The 13656-nt window shown below is 37.2% G+C and overlaps 2 protein-coding genes across 2 annotated transcripts; one reads left to right on the top strand and one right to left on the bottom strand.

Annotated features, from left to right (window-relative positions):
- The first annotated feature begins 3628 nt into the window (after positions 1–3628).
- LOC113275133 (peptidyl-prolyl cis-trans isomerase FKBP53-like) lies at positions 3629–7115 on the top strand. Its single transcript, XM_026524577.1, has 11 exons — positions 3629–3771; positions 3897–3970; positions 4058–4299; positions 4396–4523; positions 5079–5379; positions 5536–5706; positions 5976–6222; positions 6331–6418; positions 6501–6542; positions 6640–6688; positions 6776–7115. The coding sequence occupies exons 1-11, from the start codon at positions 3759–3761 to the stop codon at positions 6858–6860; spliced, it is 1440 nt and encodes a 479-aa protein (XP_026380362.1). The 5' UTR covers positions 3629–3758; the 3' UTR covers positions 6861–7115.
- Positions 7116–8170: 1055 nt separating this feature from the next.
- LOC113275132 (ATP-dependent DNA helicase 2 subunit KU80-like) lies at positions 8171–13321 on the bottom strand. Its single transcript, XM_026524576.1, has 12 exons — positions 13209–13321; positions 13009–13101; positions 12856–12907; positions 12261–12392; positions 11206–11609; positions 10817–11103; positions 10469–10664; positions 10132–10338; positions 9724–9891; positions 9249–9581; positions 8811–8941; positions 8171–8690 (listed from the first exon to the last, which is right to left on the bottom strand). The coding sequence occupies exons 1-12, from the start codon at positions 13221–13223 to the stop codon at positions 8633–8635; spliced, it is 2076 nt and encodes a 691-aa protein (XP_026380361.1). The 5' UTR covers positions 13224–13321; the 3' UTR covers positions 8171–8632.
- Between the last annotated feature and the right edge of the window lie 335 nt (positions 13322–13656).

The raw sequence follows: 13656 nt of genomic DNA, 5'->3' as shown, positions 1-13656 counted from the left end.
ATTTAAGTATTGCTGATGCTATTAATAACCATGAACTAGACAGGTCATTTACGGTAAGTGAACTGATTGTTGATGGTAATATGATGATACCAGAGCACCACAAACATAACTTGGTTAAAGCTAGTATTGATCTAGAGAATTTACCGAGGCCACTTGGTGGGGATGATTGTAAGGTGTAGGTGACGGATTATAAGGTCTTTTGTCTGTTAAGTCTGCTAAGGCCATTATTTGCACAAGGTATGGTGTCAATCTTATTTTGAGGGGAACTGTTCACCTTACCCTAGCAGCTCTAAATTGGAAGCTACTTTGTGGTGCTTATGCCACTCTTGATAAAGCAAGTAGTAGATTTAAAGTTGCTCTTTGCGAATAAATGTTTCTTGTGTAAGAGCGCGGAAGTGTCTCTTGATTATATTTTGTGGTACTGTCCTTTTCGACTCGATCTTGGATGTGGATTGCAGGTATATTTGGTTCGATACCACATTTCAATCTTTCTACTTCTCACAAAGCTGTCAAAGGTGAAAGTAGAATGTTAATAGATTTGTGGCTGGTTACCATCTTAGTCATTTGATCTGAATCATGGAAGACAAGAAACAAAGCTTTTTATGAGCAGAATAGAGCGAGTTGGTTTTTCTTTTAGAAGCGGGTATTTCACCTGATCCATGATTTTTCTTTTCGTCTTAAAGGGTATATGAGAAATAATTCAGAGGAGTTACAAGTGTTGAATTTATTTAGAGTTATCCACAGAAAGGTTAAGGTTACGTAGCCAATGAAATGTTTTTGGTGTCCATCAGAGAGAGCTGAACTTTTGTTGTGTTGTGATGACACAACCAAGGTAGTCAATATCGGTTGTATCGACCGATATTATAGGTTTTTATCGTGTATCGGAAAAAACCTTTACGATATTCAAAATATCGGCGATATAAGGATTGAACGTTAAAAACGCTCATATCGGTCAGTACAAATCGATATATCGGGTTCACCGATACACTGATAATATCAGTAAGGGTATTTTGGTAGAATAGATTATTTGGATTTGAAAACTTTTAAGCAGAACCCTTACATCCTAATCATTCACGTGCGAATATTCTAAATTAGCTGAGATGATGGTGAAAATTAAGGGTGAATTACTGGGAATTTTATACTTTGAAGCTTTTGATCTTGAGAACTAATGCTCATACGACACCAAATTTTTTAAATTGAAACATTTATAAGTATTTAAAATTCTAGTCTTAAAGATGTATCACCTGTAAAAACTGATATTATCTTTTGTATAGGTGTATCGGACCCGACTGATATGATACCAATATACGATATTAACTACTTTGGACACAGCTAGGAGAAATCCAAGCATCGCACGTGTTGGAGTAGTGGTTAGGGACGATGAAAGCAATGTGCTTAGAGCTATGTGTATTGGCTTTGGTACGACAATAAATTACCTGACAGAGCTATTTTGGTATAATAGTGGGCTTAGAATGGGCTTTTGAGATGGGGTGTTGAGTGTATTAAGATGAATGATTTTTTTGAGGGGACCATGGTTTTATTAGGCCACCTTACCTATAGTTATAAGGGGTGTCCTAAAGCGTTGAAATGACTAACTTACCCTTAACCTAATTTAATTTAAAATCAACCTAATAACCACCTATATATATATAACCACCACCTCCTCACACCACCACCGCCGATACCACCTCTATATATATATATATATAGCTTAATTTAAAACAATAACAAAGATATTCACACAAACCCATTACTTGTCATTCGTTTTTGGTTGAATAAATGAGAAGTAATCATCAAAATGAGTTGAAAATGAAAGTTGCAGAGAGGTTTAATGGATTTTTTTTCAGAGAAAAGTTCGGTTACGTCGCAAAAAAAAAAGTCTCAGCCGAACTTTTAGTTCGGTTACGTCGCAAAACGTTCGGTTTCGTCGCAAAAAGTTTGGTTATCACGAATTAATCGGTTGATTCGCAAAAATAATTTTAACCGAAGTCCTTGTATTAGAACAACACAAGTCCATAAGTTCGGTTCCTTCGCAAAATAATATCACCGAACTTTAGATTACGAAAATAATGAGAAGTCCAAAAGTTTGGTTCGTTCGCAAAAATGTTAAGTTTTCTTTGTAACCGAACTCTACCTTTGAAACTTCGTAACCGAACTCTACCTAATTCGCCAAGAAATAAATTTCGTAGTAACCGAACGTTTGCCTAATTGCATATATGCATATATAAGCCCAGTTCGGTTGATTCGCAAAATATGTTGAAGTTTGGGAACCAACCGAACTTCTAACACTAGGTTACTTTTAACCTGCAGTTCGGTTGGGAACTTGGTTGCGTTGAAGTTTGCGAACTAACCAAAGATACCTCTGTAAATCTTATTACTAAAGTTCGGCTACCTGCGTGTTTGAAGAAAGAAACCGAACTCTGTGTTCGGTTATATGTTCTTGACATTTATTAACCGAACTCCGTGTTTGGTTACCTGTTCTTCACACTTGGTAACCGAACTACCTGAACCTAGCAGGAATTTATTATAAAAATTTACAGTTTTATGAATATTTGGACCAATTCAACCACCATTATCTAAGTTTGAAGCATACTTGGGTATCCAAATACTCTTCCTTCGGTTGTGGTTGGTAAAATCCATCATTTTCATCTTGAGATTGAGTTTGTGGAAGAATACATTCACCATCTAAGAAATAACTCATATCTAGATCATTGTGACGATTAACAAATACTCTAGGAGAGGATGGAGATGAAGAATCAGATGAGCTATCATCTCTTGAATACTCAAGCTTAGTGAATTGGAAAAAAAAATTATTTTCCATGTTTTTCATCTTCATCTTCTCTAAATTTACTCTCTCAATAATTCTACTTCTTTAGCTTAATCATTTCACTAATCATTGCCAAAATTAATCAGGAGGGTACTTTAGGTATTAATATAAAATATCTAGATAAGGGATGACCTAGATTTACTTCTAAATGTCTTACTAAAAATAGAACCATGATCCCCAAAAAAACCGTGGTCCCCGAAAAATCGTTCATTAAGATCCAGTCAGACTCTATTAATGTTGTTAGTTCATTTACTAGTTCTAACATTTCATGATTTGTTAGACAAAAATAGTTCGGAAGAGTTATGTTTCAATTCAATTTCATCATACTTATCGTGAAACTTATTATTGTTACAGGAGAGTGAAGCACTTATGTACGATGGAATACCTTAATTTTCTAAATTCTATTGAACTTCCAAAATTTGGTGTTATAGATTTCAATAGTTTTTAAGTGTTGGGGGGTCATTTGACCTCTTTTTTTGTAAACCTTTTTTTTGTACACATTTTGATTCAATAATACGATTTTTGGCTTAATAAAAAAAGAAAAGATCTTATGGAATTCGGTAACCCTAATCTTATCGGAGAGGTCCTGAAATTTTGCAACATTGCTACTGGAGATGTCAGATTAACGAAAAGGGTACCAAAATCCATATAAAATAGAAGACTTTCTAGTTTGTTTTATATGGTTTTGGTACCCTCTCCAGTAAATTGCGGCCATTGGATTTTGATAGCCGATTACCCCTTATCATAAGTGTAAACCCTTGGTATCACAAGACTACAAGAATCCCTCGTCTTATATAATCGCTTTCATTTTTAAGGGCACTGTATCAATTCTCTTCTGCCTTCTTCACAAAGCGGCACATTTTGTAGCGCAGGGGTTTAAGCACCGCCGCTGTTAGAATTCCTCTCTCAAACTCCAAATCAATCCTCAGAGATGGCTTTCTGGGGTTAGTGTCTCATCTTAAAATCACACAATCACTACAAAATTCCCGTATTTCACACATTTTTGTATGTTGATTTTCTTAAGTAAATGTTAGGGTTTATGTCTTATGTTCATTTTTCTTCTGTGTAGGAGTTGAAATCAAAGCAGGAAAACCATTCTTTCATACATACGATGATGAGCTAGGACGCCTTCATATTTCTCAGGTTTGTTTTTTTCATAGTCATGAAATTTTAGGGTTTAGGGTTTTAAGGATTTTAGGGGTTTAAGAAAGTTTGATTTGATGTTTGCAGGCAACTTTGGGTATTGGCGGCACAAAACAGAGGTCTGTAGTTGAATGTACTGTGGGAGATAAGGCTCCGATTCTTCTATGTGCTTTATTGCCAGGGAAGAATGAAACATCTCCATTGGATCTTGAATTTGAGGAAGAAGATAAAGTTATTTTATCAGTTCATGGTCCTCGGAGTGTGCATCTAACTGGTTATTATCTGGGAAATAGTGTATGTGGACATGATGATTATAATGATGATAAATCGTATCCTTTTGATTCTTTGTTTGTAGATAAATCGTTTACTTTTTGTTGTTTCGTGTGAATTTTTGGATATTGGATTGCCTTAACTCGTGTTTTTAGTGACTCTATGGATGGTATATCTGGGGAGGATACTGACTCTGAGGAATTCAATTATGATTCTGATAATGATGAGTACCTTGAGGATGATGGTGAGGATCTTGATATGTTTCCATCAGGCAAGAGTGCAGGTATAATCACTAATTTAGGTGGTTCGGTTCTGCACTTTACATTGTGTTTTTCTTTGTTGAAAGTAAAATAATGAACCTATTGTAGAATGAGCTTTGAGTTTATGGAGAGAAACTCTTTAAGTCTGGATACAGTAGTTTTACATACAACCGCCTAACAATGACATATTGTTAGTATTGGCTGAGTTGTAATTTTTTCCAGTGACTATACATTCATTTCTCTTGCATTTTCTGGGTATCTGCACCCTCGAAGTTCACAGTGCATCTGATTAAAATGTCATCTAGAGGACCAAATTTTTGGGAATAGTTTTTTCTGTAGCATTTTTGCATTCAATACGGGTAGAAGAGTTCTTATGTACAGTGATTCTTAAGGTTTCTGTTTTGACAATTTTTTGAATAGCTGCGGAGTAGTTTTCTTTTTTGCTTTGGTTTGGGATTGAAGTTAGTTGCCACTGTATAATTGTGTCTGCGTTAGTGATGCGTTTTACTGGCAAAAGATTTATGCTATTCATAGCTGAATTTTCCTAACCTGACATGCTTTTGTGCTTTCTGAAACAGTTGTCATTGAGGAGATAGAGGATGATGAGAAACCTACTGAAAATGGGAATGCAAACAGCAAACATCCTAAGAAGTCAGATGGTGCTGATAATCAAAAACAAATTGTTGTCAAGGATAATGCTTTGGAAAGTGAAGATGAAGATGAAGATGGTTTTCCCATCATCCCTACAAATAAAAGTAAAGAAAGTAAATCTGAGACGAACAAAACCAAGGAAGGCAAGGAGGTAGAAGATGGCAGTCTTCAAGGTGCAGGCACAAAAAGGAAAAATGAGAGCATCATTCAAGATAGCAATGCTAAGAAGTGAGCTGTTATTCCCTCCTTTCTTTCTTAGATATTATTATCGAGAAAAAGGATGTGTAGCATATTTGTAAATTGATAGAGCAAAGAAAACATCATCTTTAACCGTAGTAGTTGAAATCTTTTCTTTTGTATTGCTCATTTGATTTGTGATAGCAGGTTATCTGAGGAGGCTAAAGATTCATCTGTTATTGCGCAAGAATCCGACAACAAGTCGAAAAAGAAGAGAAAGAAGGGTAAAAAAGGTGTAGCTGAGGATGAGGAAAAGAGTGACAAAATCGTAGAGGATCGTGTAGAAGACAAACCCAAGGAAGAACAACCTAATGATAAGTAAGTTAAGTTGTTCATATGTGAATATTTTCCTAGTCTGCGTATGCGGTTAAGTGTTTTCATCTGTTCTTGGTGTGTTTACATGTGCTTGCATAACTGTAAGCAACTCTTGTTCATCAGCTAAATGTGGGTATGCAGAGCACGGTTATGCGAATGTTTTGATTTGAACGCACAAAATTTTCAGAAATGTATGTTTTTTTGAAATCCTGTTTAAGTATACCATCAATGTCCTAGATAGGTTGGAGAGTAATAGAGTGTGATATGTGCAGGAGTGTTGATAATGCTGATCAAGATGATGGTCAGGTTAAGAAAAAGAAAAATAAGAAAAAGAATAAAGCCCAAGAGAGTGATGCAAGTGCAAGTAAAGAGGTAGCAGAAAAGAAAGCACCTACTGTGGTAACTGAAGCCAAGAAGGAGAAAAAGCGATCTCAAGTCAGAACTTTTGATAATGGTATGGTTATTGAGGAGTTGGAAATGGGCAAAGCCGATGCAAAAAAAGCTGATAATGGAAGCAAGGTACGTCACTTAGTGTTTACTAGTTACCTGTTACTCTACTAGTGAGTGAAAAATATAAGCATTACTCTGAAAATTCAATTGATTAAACAACTGTTTACTGGGTTTTAGGTTTCAATGCGCTACATTGGTAAATTAAAGAGCAATGGGAAAATATTTGACTCAAATGTCAGGGGACCACCTTTTCAGTTCCGATTAGGTACATTTTTACTTCCCCTAATTTGTAACTTAGCAAATGTAATTCTAGTAAATGTTCTGATATGTAAATATTCTTTTTACAGGTGTAGGGCAAGTTATCAAGGGATGGGATGTCGGTGTCAAGGGTATGCATTCTGAACTTGATCAAAAGCCTGTGGTTCCATTTTATTATTATTCCAAATCCTGTTCTACATGTAACTTCGGTATTGTGTTTTTAATCAGGGATGCGTGTTGGTGATAAAAGAAGACTCACTCTCCCACCATCAATGGGGTGTGTATATGCTGTTTTGCCTTTTTACCCTTTTCTAATATGCACGACTCTTTTTATTAAAATATATTTTGTCTACTTGTGTTTTAGTTATGGAGCTAAAGGAGCGCTTCCACAAATTCCACAAAACGCATGGCTGGTATTTGATGTCGAGTTGGTTGATGTCCGCAAATGATCCTCTCCCTTTGCCTTTGTTTCTATGAGTATGTTTTAGTGATATATCCCGAAGCACAACAAAGATATCAATCTCTTGCAGCCAGATAATAGGAACCACCACCAAGTAGGCAGTTTGATGAAAAATCAAATTGAATTTTTGATACTAAACATTTGTTTTGTTGTTGATTGCCTTAGCTTTATTGACAATCTTTAGTCACTGGGAAATTGCTTTTTATATTATAATGTCACTTCTGAATGTTGTTTCTTCTGCTTTTAGAAGAGTTTAGGCCATTTTATAAGTTTTTCAAAAAAACACCACCCAACTGAAACTACTACTTCCCCATTGCTAGACCTCAGGTAAGGTAACTGTGCAAGTGTGCATTACCTGGTAGCAGCATCTCATGAAGCCCAATGAAATCTTCAGCTTCTTTTGGTTCCGAAAACTTAGTGTTCTGCAGTAATATCCCTACTCCAAACATGACAGTCCGAACAAACAGCTCGACAAACAACAGGATCACGCAGGAAGTCAACCCGAGTTCAGCAATGACACGATGAGTCCAGAAAACCAGTATCCAGTTGTAGAACCTTTAAGCTGCACAGGGTACATTTCTGTGCTCAAATCCATGAGACTGTTCCCAGCCCGGTTGACCACACAACAACATATGTTAATAGCCGATCGTTTCTTTGAGAGAAAGTACTGTTAATCCACGTATGATTTTCGCTCTGACAAGCTCGTATACTTCGAGCAATCAGTAAAACAAGTGTCTCCTTTAACAGCACAGAAACCACATCCTGAGGTTGCCTCCAGGCATGTTACGCAGTCCCACATTGTTGTATCCAGTACTGTTTGACAGGTATTGTTCTGGAAACGAGTAATGCTCTCAAACGAGTAATGCCAAGCGAGCAAAACGATGGCCAATTGCAGAGAGCAAACAACTAGTGCTGCCAACGAGACCTCGGAATTTTGTAGGAGATACTTCGGATACATAGAGAGGCGAAGTCATGGAGGCAATTCCTACACCAAGCCAAAGAACTACCATACCAACAACCAAAGGTGACTCTGAAGAAGCGAATGGAATCAGTAGTGCACCGAAGAAGATTTAGACATCAGCTATCAAAACGGAGGCCAATGATAACTGTTGGTGAAGATGAAGTGGCCAGGTACACTAATTTTACTTATTCCTTCACGGAAAAATATTGCTACAGGTTATGCCATCGGAGTGTCAAATTATCCCCTTATGCCGTTGGAGTCTGGGAGATTATGAACAGTTAAAATCTCTTCTGGCTATTGTTCCAAAAGATTTTTGGGCCCTTATAACTAAAACACTGGAAATGCAAATCGATCTTAAAAAGATAAAAATAAATACTCGAAATGTCATCTTTAGAACTGTACAGACAGTAGGAGCAGAGATCACACTAGCTCAGATTCACTAATTTTTCAGCATATCCGTGAACATCAAATGACTGGCATGTCAGGAATAGGTTGTGGTCCACGCATGATGCCATGGTGGAGAAGATAAAATTTACAAAGCTTCCTTAGTGCAAGAATCCCAAGATCCAGAGATACAAAAGTTCATACAAAAAGGAAAGCTGCATCTCAACATCATGAATTGGAGGACTGCCTTGACTTTCTCTAACACATGTTACCGATGGGAACAAAATGCATCAACCAAATAGGGTAGAAAATGGCTGACAGAACTCGTTACAACTTCTTTCTGGAAAAAGGAATGTTCTTTTGTCACAACCTGTCTATTTCTCCAACTGTATGTTCAACAAAAGATTTTTCTTCATCTAAACACCCGGTTCAGTTTTGACCAAGAAACTTCCGGCCTCTTCATCTGTTACGTCACTGTCCAAGGGAACAATTTGAGTGAGAAAACATGAAACGAGTGAGAAATGAGTCGCGATGTATATTGTAAAAAACTTTGAAGAGTGCTTAGGGTCGAGGGGGGAAAAAAAGAACATAAACCTGTCTGAAGATTCTGTGTCGCTTATCAACCTCATCTGTTTGGAGGCAAGGAAGTTGCAGAAGGACGAGAGGTATTTCTCCGAGCAAAACTTGCAAAGATGGCGCAGAAAATCATTGAACTGCTTAGGCTCCTAAAAAATCATTGAAAAAAAGAACAATGTATCAAAAATCTCCAGCCAACATACCAGGATCCCCAGCGTATCTTAAAAAAAACTGGAACAGATTAGGTAAATCATGGAGCTACACATGTAGAAATCCTTTTAAGTTCTAACGTCAAAACCAGAATCCAGAAACTGGCTCTTCAGATAAGAACATGACTTAAAAACCAAAGCATATAAGCATCTTAAAATCATTTTTTTCAATGACAACCATCTCAAATGCAAAGTAACCACAGATATACAATCAGGAAATTTAACCAAAATACTGACAACGATGTACCTGCTCAAGAATGCATCCCTTGCGAAGTGCAACCAGACAGTCCACTGCCTTCTGATAGGTATTCCCTTCATAGGAGTTCTCTACCAGGTCAAATATTAGATTTTTCATGTCTTTGATGGCTTTATCGACCCAGTCTGCACGACCTTTACGTGTCATCATGGCCTCAAAATCTTCAATTGGAGTCTCACTCCCAACTTTGTCAACCATTTGTGATGATTTGTTTTTAAGAGAAAGGACTGCTTGATGACCAACGGCATCTACCACACCGTCCAGTTCATCTTTATGTGAACCTGAGGGCTTTTCATTCAATAATCGTCTGGCAGACTTCTTAATCTACATCGCAAAACGATTTCCTTAACACGGTAACTTCAAATAGGTCAAGTGTATATAAATAAAAGTCTGTCTAAGTGCATTTACGAATTTTTAACCATCCTCATAACTATCAAAATATTAAATGAGGGAAGTATTTTACAACCTTTGGATTCTCCTTCAGCTCGAACTGCTTGGAAAATACATCTATGACTTGCATGTTTTGAGAAAGAAGTTCTGGATCAGGTTCAGTTATCCGTTTTAGTGTTGTGTCAAGTGGAGGCACTTCAGCATCTGGTTTCTTTGATTTTATCTCGAGCACACGATAAAAACGCTGAAATATGAATAGCCACATAAGATCAGAAGAACAGTGAAGCTGAACGCCCAGATAATTAGGCACCAGATCCAAAACAATTATTGCAGCTAAAACCACATAAGGCATGCAAAACCATTATAACAGAGGTAGTAGAAAATGCGCATGCAAACATAATAGTTAAATAGTCTAGGGTAGGCATTTATGAATCATGACCTCCCAATTACAACTACAAGCATGAAATGGTTGCAAAGGATGAACCTCAAGGACAGGATTAGGTGTAAATTCAGGCCGCAGAATTTCTTCTTTGCCTGGGGGTGCAAGGTCAAGCATCATAACCAAATTGTCTGCTGCTTCTTGTTGCTTCTCATTCGGCTGCATTGACAAAGGCAAGTTGCTAAACGATGGAAACTGAAACTCTCGAACATCTTCAGCGAATGGAAGCACATTGAAGTAAAACGAGTCTGGCTGCTCAACAAGATTCACAAACATGCTGAATATGTTAAGAATCAAAATAAAGGCTGAAGATAAAATTTCTATACATAGATCTATGTAAATATCAAGTATACATATAGTTTAAATACATGATAGCACTTACGATATTTTCTACGTTTGAAGGGTTGGGTGTTAAAGCCCCAACGACTACGCTCGCCTGACCTTGTCTCCATACACAACGGAGAATTGCGACTTTATTCATTTCCGCCATTGCTCTTACCAAGGCAGAAACTGCAACAGTGGCCTTCGCGTTGCCAGGTTCAGCAATGAAGATGGAAACATCCTTCATATAATAGTGCCTTGAGGTAAAATACCACATGCATAAATCAGAAAAACGAAGACAAGGTGATGTGATGTTCAAAGAGATTCGGACTTTGGGTAACACAACTACTTTAGTTTTACAATGAGAATAAGAAATCACTGGTAACCAGATCAAGCAACAAGATGTTACCGCATAATGTTGGAAGCATCGGTAAACCCTAAAAGTTTCACGCTCTTTTCTGGTTTGAACTTGACAGCATCCCATTCGTCAGATGAAATAGGAACCACTTGAGGTCCATAACGATAACCTTTGATCCTTTGTTCTGGGGGTATGACTTTAGTAGGATCTTCAACTCCTTTGTACTCATAATCTACCTTGATTTCATGAGTAGCAAACTTATCTGTAGGAGGTGCTTTATCAGAGTACTTTTTCAGAGTAGGAAACTTCTCTTCGGCTGTTTTCTTGTATACCCACACCTGAAAATAAAGTAATTCGGAATGTCAATAAGGTATAGAAAACATAAAAAAGCCATAATAATGCAACACAGTTACTGAAATACAGCTGTCACATTTTCTCACCTTAACCTTCATTTTTGGGCTCAGCTCAAGGTCTCCTCTGAATGTTGTGACTGCAGATATGTTTCTTGTTCTAATTGCACCTAACAATGAAGTCGGGCTTTCAACATAAACTGTTTTTGCACTAGCTTTTTTTGAGAAATGAACTAATAGAGAATCATTCTCCTCCATGAAGCCCTTAGCCGCATCCCCACTTGATCTTCCCCGCACGATAATTGATTCCAGTTTCATGCCATGAGCATTCATTTGTGCAGCAATGGTGTCGACTTGATCCTCTTTTGTTCCTTCATATGGATCTTTAATGGGAGATTTCGCATCTGTTATAAGACAAAGGCGCTTCTTTCCTTTGCTGGTTTGACCAAATTTCTTTATCATCATATCCATACCCACCACAATGGCATCAAGAACTAGAACCAAGTCAAGAAAATCAAGGACTAAGGGGAACCAGAGAGGCAAGCTGGTACCGTGCCTTCTCATTTGAGCAATTTAAAAGCTAATTTGTTCCATGTGTTTCAGATGTGAATCACATGGTTTACCTACACCAAGTAAAAACAGTATCTTCACTATAGTAAGAATAACATGTGGAATACACATTTTAAAAATCCTTATGAAAAAGTATATGTAGATATGTAATTAAAAAAATAAAAATCGTCACGATATAAAACGCAGGCCACCAGGGAACCACAAACCTAACCCTGTACTGCACTCACGGTAAAAAAATATCTAGCAAGTGTAGCACTTATCAGGAGGCACAACATTGACTCACAAGTTGAGCTTTGTCTCATAAGCAATGGGCAATAGTAGGGGCATTTAAAGATGTCACCTCTGAGTTAAACAATGTAGATGACTATACGAACCCAACTAGTAAAGTATGATGCCTAATGACTTCGTAGAAGACAACCACTACAGGCTCATGAATCAAAGGACTAGTATTTCAGGAGGATTACACCACCCTAATAAGAAGGATTTTGGTACCAACTATTTATACATCAAAAGACAAATAACACCATATATTAAGTTTTTAAAACATCAATAATTCAAATCGTACTGTAGGATACAATCACCAGGAGCTGCTCCCCTGGGCAAACTTTGTAACGCTTCTATTATATCTCCATCAACAACTTTACAATTTCGTAATACCACCACATGTTCATAACCGCCCACTTCAGTTGTCAGCTCATTATCAGTATCTGATGATTCCAACAATAACGTATATTACACATTTATCCACGACTAGATAACTAAGAAGACAAAAAAGATTTCCAACTTGAGCAGCTTCAATTAAAAATTTACAACAAAAGTACACATGCAATTGGTTCACTGATAGTCAAAAACTTCACACTATTAACATCCGAACCCCACATAGGCAGATTCTAAAGAGATACTATACCACCATAAATTCATCCCAATGCCTAGGTTTTAAGTGCCCACCCCTACAAGACCACTCCTGACTCGAAAATCATTCTTACAAGTTACCATTACTCTACGATATAAATTATAATCGTCCTCTAGATTCCGCAATTCAGAAATCAGAAACATTAAAAGTTCATGTAAGTAGCACAAGTTTGAGCTAAACAAAGACTCGAATCAACCATTCCCATCTAGCATTTCATCAAACAACAAATTATAGGAACTGAAGAAATCAGAAATTACCATCAGTTGCAAACAGAACAACACCCACTTCATCGTACTTGCCGAAAATTAGCTGCAACAAAATCAAACAAAAGGATACTTTGAACCCTCGATAAATCTCCATAAAAGTAAAATAGATTTTTAAACAAATTGGGGGTAAATAAAGAGACATGCCTTTTTCTGTACAAGCATAGAGCAGATTTTTTCAACCTCTGGAAGAAGTTTGTGCATAGATGGACCAACATCAATCAATAAAATCAATGCTTCCTGTTGTCAAACAAATCAAACAAAAATTCATAATGAGGGTTTTATAAAACTAATAGCACTACATAACGATTACAACTTTCCGGAAGAAGAAGAAGAAGAAGAATCACCTTATTACGCGCCATTTTATTTGACAAGTTCGGATTTCAGAGAAGAAGAGAGATGGGGAGAGTGCAGGGGAAGATTTGAGAGGAGGGTTTTGAAAGTTGAAAAAATTGTCTTCTAGAAGAAATAGAGAATTTTGCCTTTTCTTGTTCCCGCCTGGATTTATTAATTTACATATCAGTCCTTGGTATTTTTTTTCTTTTCTTTTTTTTTTTTTGTGTGTTTTTCGGCTTTTGACCTTTCTCCCGGAACAGGCGAGTCGGATCATAGTCAGGCCGGACACCGCCAACTATGCACCATTTTAAGACTCATTTGGTGCGATTAGGGCTGCACATACTCCGGTACAGCCCGGTTCTCCTATGGGACCGGTCCATGTACCTGGTGTTGACCGGTACTGAAATTTGAGTACCGATACCTGTACTTGTACCTGGTGTTGTACCGGTACTCCGGTAC

The sequence above is a fragment of the Papaver somniferum genome, chromosome 4 (genome assembly GCF_003573695.1).
Source record: "Papaver somniferum cultivar HN1 chromosome 4, ASM357369v1, whole genome shotgun sequence".
Classification (NCBI taxonomy): domain Eukaryota; kingdom Viridiplantae; phylum Streptophyta; class Magnoliopsida; order Ranunculales; family Papaveraceae; genus Papaver; species Papaver somniferum.
This window is presented reverse-complemented; position numbering and strand designations above follow the sequence as displayed.